We start from the raw sequence: 6,143 nt of genomic DNA, 5'->3' as shown, positions 1-6,143 counted from the left end.
CCGCCAGCACTTCAAACCCTCTCCTATTGCCATCACAACCCCCTCCTCATTTGAGCAACAGTCATTTAAACTACCCGGCCCCAAACCCCTGGTCACTGCAGTCATCTACCGCCCCCCCAAACCCAACCCAGCATTCCTCTCCGATCTCTCTGAATTCCTCACTCAACTCTGTGCCATATCTCCATCTGTTTTACTTCTGGGGGACTTTAATTTGCATTTGGATTCCTCCACCTGTAAAGCTGCCACCGACTTCCTGGACATTCTGAACTCGTTCAATATTACTCAACACGTCGACTTCCCTACCCATAAAAAAGGACACACCCTGGATCTGATCTGCACCACCGGAATCACCATTAGCAACCTCACCAGCTACAACCTCACCTCCGCCATCTCAGACCACCTGGCCCTCACCCTGGACATCGACATCCCCACACCGCTCATCAAACAGCAGCGCTCCATATCATTCCGGAACCTGAAATCAATCCACCCCTCATCTCTCTCCGCCCTATTGACTGACACCACCTTCGACCACTCTCTCACCCAGAACCCCTCCCCCACTGAACTGGTATCCAGCTACAACAGCGCACTCTCCTCCTGTCTCAATCAGCTCGCCCCCATCAAAACAAAATCTGTCTCCTACACCCACTCCGCCCCCTGGTACACTGATCACCTCCGTCACCTCAAAGCCAAAGGCAGGCAACTTGAACGGCTCTCCAAGAAAACCGGCCTCACCATCCACTCTGACATCTACAATTCACACCAACAGCAATATAGGGATGCTCTCAACACCGCACGCAGCTCTCACTACTCCTCCATCATACAATCCGGCAGCAACAACCCAAAGGCACTTTTCTCCACCATAAGCAAACTTCTCAAACCCCTTGACACCACCACCACCTCATTCACCACCAGCAAATGTGAAGCCTTTTTATCATTTTTTCAATCCAAAATCGACACCATCCACTCCGAACTGGCCACCTCCTCCCCTACCACCCCCCCTGCCCCCGATCATGCATCTCCTCTACTTTCCAACCACCCACTCTCTGTCTTCACCGAAATCACCGCATCCGACCTATCCTCCATAACCTCCGGCATGAAAGCCTCCTCCTGCACCCTTGACCCAATACCATCCACCTTCGTCATAGCCTGTCTCCCCTCACTCACACCACTAATCACTAACATAATAAACTCCTCCCTGTCCACTGGCACTGTCCCTCCTGCCCTCAAGCTGGCTGCCATCACCCCCATCCTCAAGAAACCCGGTCTCGACCCCAACATCCCCAATAACTACCGGCCCATCTCCAATCTCCCCTTCCTCTCAAAAATACTTGAACGCACAGTTGCATCACAAATCAAATCCCACCTACACTCCAACAACCTGTATGAAACCTTCCAATCCGGCTTCCGTTCACTCCATAGCACCGAAACCACACTCCTTAAAGTCACCAACGACATCCTCCGCTCCGCCGACAATGGTCTCCTCTCCATCCTCATCCTCCTTGACCTCAGCGCCGCTTTCGACACCATCAGTCACTCTATCCTCATATCACGCCTCCACTCCTCCCTCGGCTTATCCGGCACTGCCCTCTCCTGGATGAAATCATACCTCTCAGACCGCCAACAATACATCTCAATCAACAACTGCACTTCCCCCACTGCCCCAGTCACTCACGGAGTCCCCCAGGGCTCAGTGCTTGGTCCCCTGCTCTTCACCATCTACATCCTTCCCCTCGGACAGATACTACGCAACCACGGACTTCAATTCCACTGCTACGCCGACGACACACAAATCTATCTTTCCACCAAAACCATCACCACAGCCACCCATTCCACCATCACCGCATGCCTCACAGAACTCAAAACCTGGATGCAAAACAACTTCTTAAAACTCAACTGCAATAAATCTGAAATAATCATCATCGGCCCCGACTCCCTCACCCGCTCCACCCAGGACTTCTCACTCAACATCGACGGCTCCCTCATTAAAACCTCCCCCCACATCCGCAACCTTGGTGTAATTTTTGACCCCACCCTGTCATTTCTCCCTCATATAAAAAACATCACTAAAATAGCCTTTTTTCACCTCCGGAACATTGCCCGTCTCCGTCCCTCCCTGACATCTTCCGCTGCCGAAACCCTCATTCATGCCTTCATTTCATCCCGGATAGACTACTGCAACAGCATCCTCCACGGTATCACCGCCAAAACCCTCAATAAACTTCAATATGTACAGAACTCAGCCGCCCGCCTGCTCACTCACACCCGCTCCAGAGACCACATCACACCAGTCCTCCGTGACCTCCACTGGCTCCCGGTCAAACACAGGATAAGCTTCAAAATCCTCATCATCACCTACAAAGCCCTCAACCACCAGGCACCCCAATACATCTCCGACCTCCTTCACAACCACGTCCCCACCCGTTCCCTCAGATCCAGCGATGCCAACCTCCTCAAATTCCCCACCAAAAAAACCAAGCACACCTGGGGTGATAGGGCATTTTCCGTTGCAGCACCCACCCTCTGGAACCCACTCCCACCTCACATCAAAACCGCCCCCACCCTTGCCGTGTTCAAAACCTCCCTCAAAACCCACCTCTTCAGAACTGCTTTTCCCACCTAGCCTGATCTCCTACCACCTTTTCAACTGCCATCCAAATTTGTTTTATTCCCTGGCCCTCTGCAGCCTTTTTAACTTTTTAACTTTTATTCTCTAGATTGATTCTCTTATTAAAGTTGTTTTGTTTTGTTTTTATTTTGCTCTTCTTAGTTCTATGTAAAGCGTCTTTGAGTATTCAGAAAAGCGCTATATAAATCCCAGGTATTATTATTATTATTATTAAGGGGGCCGCGCTTTTTTCATTTATTTTTAATATTTTTTTGGAAAATGAAAAAAACTTAAATACAATAAAAAAATAAAAATAAATAAATAAATAAGATACAGTACTTGAGTAAATGTACTTAGTACTTAATGTACTTTTACACCACTGTATGTAGAGATATCATCTTTGATTACTTCTGAATGATAAAATAAATAACTTATTGTGAATGATTCTTGATAAGTTCAGATTACTTATGTTTACATTGTCTTTCTCTACCTCCAGGATTGGATGTTTACAAATTGCCCTGAGTGACAAGATAATAAATGTTCTTTAACAGAAATGACAGGTCAAGTGATTTCACTGTTTTTCTAGCATTTTAAGAATTTTATAAGCGACGCGCTAATATCGTGATAATATCGTATATCGTGATATTTTTGGCCACAACTATCGTGATATGAAATTTTCATATCGTCCCACCCCTAATGTCTATAACACGCAGCTGGCAGACGTCAATTTGACCCTTCTCCTCTAAACTGGTCCCAACCGTCCCAGTAAACGTCAGTATTCAGGTAGCTCTAGTTTGAATGGCTTTCATCCTTGTCTCTTTCTATATGTCCTTTGGCTGTCTCTCTTTTGTCTTGTAGTCTTCTCTTTTTCTCTCTCTCTCTCTCTCTGTCCATCCATGTGACTAATGACAAGGTCCAGTGCTCATATCCTTATATAGACCTATGTCTGGTCTGGTTTAAGCGAAGGTACACTCACACTGATTCATTTCTCTCTCTCTCTCTCTCTCTCTCTCTCTCTCTCTCTCTCTCTCTCTCTCTCTCTCACACACACATTATATATATATATATATACACACACACACACACACACACACACACACACACACACACACACACACACACACACACACACACACTGACTCTATGGGATGCAGATGGAGCTCTGGCATACACACACTTATAACGCAAAGATGACAGCTAGACTATAGCTTCATAAATGATTTGGAGGTCTTTAAGACGCAAACGTACACACATGGGTGAGCCATCTAATACCGGAGCTCTCTGACCGAGGTTGCGTTGTTTCGAGTCATTCTGGTCTTCCTAGAGAGGGGGCAGGAAGTGATTTCTCTTTGTTGTTTAAGACTGCAAGGTTACACACACACTGGGGTTTTGCATGGTAAATGTGTGGCTTGGATCTGAGTGACATCAACACGTTTTCACAGTGTCCCCTGGGCAATTGCAGCCAAATAAAGGGATTGGTCCAGTCAAATGTATTTGTGTTTATCCCGACAAGGACATTCGAGGTTATTCGAGGACATGGCCTTGATGTAGTGAACTCTCAAATCATAAGCCAGGGAAGAGTCCACATTGCACGTCGAAAGCCTTTTGGATACCTTCCAAACAGAGTAGTTACTTTGTATTTCGTGTCATCAGTGGGGTCTGTTGTCTTTGTATTCCCAAATGTGGCCTCGAGGTTACCAAGATTGTCACATAACAAAGGTCACAGGTTCGATCCTCGCAGAAGACGAAAGGGCCCGTGGAACTAGACGCTAAAGCCCACTTGTACGTCATTCTGGTTTTAATCACGAGCCAAGTGCTTGAAGCGTAAGATCAGTGTCTTGGAAATGAAATAACAGAGACTTACCGTTTGTTTGATTTTATATTGACCTAAGACTCTAATTGTCTTTTCTCGGGGTAGTCATGGTGATTAGGTATTTTGTATGCTTTCTCTTCCTCTCCTGGTGCTGATGTCATCATTGGATACTGCACCTTCTTGCTCTAATGCAGCAGGCTTTGTTACTCAGCCCAGCACAGACTGCAGTTCTGTTGGAGTACTCTTAATATAGGCTAGTCCTGCTAGAGCGGACTCCCCAACACACACACACACACAGATTCATTAGACCTGGTTATCGACATAAGGAGATCTCTCCTTAAATGGTAGACTGCCCAGGCTCTGTCTCTTTTTCCACCACACCAAACGAAATGAAGTCCAGGTCTGTCTGGGAACAGCCTTTTAAAGTGGAGGAGAGAGAGAGCGCGAGGGAGAGGGTGTCGGAGAAAGATCGAGAAAAAAAGCAAGAGGGATGAGGACAGACGGTGAGAGAGAGGAGGACAAACTGACAGGAAAGCAGAGATGGACTGAAGGAAAGAGACAGAAATGGATGGTGTGTGAGAGAGAGAGACTGACTGACAAAACAGAGGAAAGAAATGGAAAAGTTGCTATCCATGAGAGATTACTGATTCTGCAACAATAATTGGAGCAGGCAACTACTAGTCAGTATGTACACAGTCACTGGAACATGGCGATACTCCCAAATATTCCATTGTCTCAATATAAATCATGCCATAATTTGTCTAGTGAAAGTAGTTTCTAAGTGGTTGTGTCCACAGATGGCTATTTTTATTTATTTTCATGGCGGATGCCCAGAACGTTTCTCTAAAAGCACATGGAGCAATTGGTTCAATAACAGTCGTGTCATCTGCCTTATTGGTACAAATAGCCTAACCGATATAGTGGATAAAATAATGGTAAACATGAATGCCAAAAACCAATTCGTTGAGACTGCTCTAGCTGTAGATCTTGATGAAGCGTCCGCTGTCAGGCTCAGTTACAATGAGCCTGAGTCCTCTACCATGTTGAACTACTTTCTATGCGAGGCACCCAGAGTGCTCCTACAAAAAAAGAAGCGCTAAAACACGAAGCACAGCACTGGGAAGAGGAGCGCTCAGAGTGTGTCCTTACCATAGAATTGCATAGCACAAAACACTTACTGTGGACACAGCCCCACAGATGTTTTTTATGTATTTAATTTGATAACTCAACATAAATTATCAGTCCACCCCAAAAAAAAATAGTTTTAAATTTTCACTGCATTTGTGCACTATTGATGGGAATCACTATTGAGCGTTGGTCAGTTCAAATCAGTCTGGTCGGATGTAAGGAGAAGCACACCCTTTAGTAGCCTTTTTAGACCCTTAAGCTTCTTGCACACAGAATCTGTTTTGTTTGCACGAAAAAGAAAAAAAAATGGACGGCCAACATAAATCACATTGGACTTGTGTGCAAAGACCTTTTAGCCTTGTTTCTTTTCTGTCATTATGGGTTGTATCAATCATTTGGCAAAACAACTACATTAGGGTGAGAAATTGTTAAAAAGCACAAAGAAAAGATGGATTGTATCGTAACTATTGTTTCAATATACTGTACTATGATAATCAAAACAATTAACTGAAATGTGCAACAGTGTGAGTGCTGCTGCTTTCCTTCAAGAATCAAGAATCAATCAAGAATTCAAGAGTTTACTTTATTCTGCCTGGA

The 6,143-nt window shown here is 45.3% G+C and overlaps 1 protein-coding gene across 1 annotated transcript in view; it reads left to right on the top strand.

Annotated features, from left to right (window-relative positions):
• Positions 1–4,967: 4,967 nt before the first annotated feature.
• The window catches only part of inpp5a (inositol polyphosphate-5-phosphatase A), a 123,362-nt gene continuing 122,186 nt past the window's right edge, over positions 4,968–6,143 (top strand). Inside the window, exon 1 of the mRNA XM_080450381.1 lies at positions 4,968–4,991. Within this exon, the coding sequence (XP_080306507.1) occupies positions 4,983–4,991 (9 nt within the window). The 5' untranslated portion in view covers positions 4,968–4,982. The remainder of the gene's footprint in view (positions 4,992–6,143) is intronic.

This window comes from Gymnoscopelus braueri (assembly GCF_963280865.1).
Source record: "Gymnoscopelus braueri genome assembly, chromosome: 14".
Taxonomy (NCBI): Eukaryota; Metazoa; Chordata; class Actinopteri; order Myctophiformes; family Myctophidae; genus Gymnoscopelus; species Gymnoscopelus braueri.
Note: the sequence above shows the minus strand (reverse complement) of the source record. Positions and strands in the feature narration are given on the sequence as shown.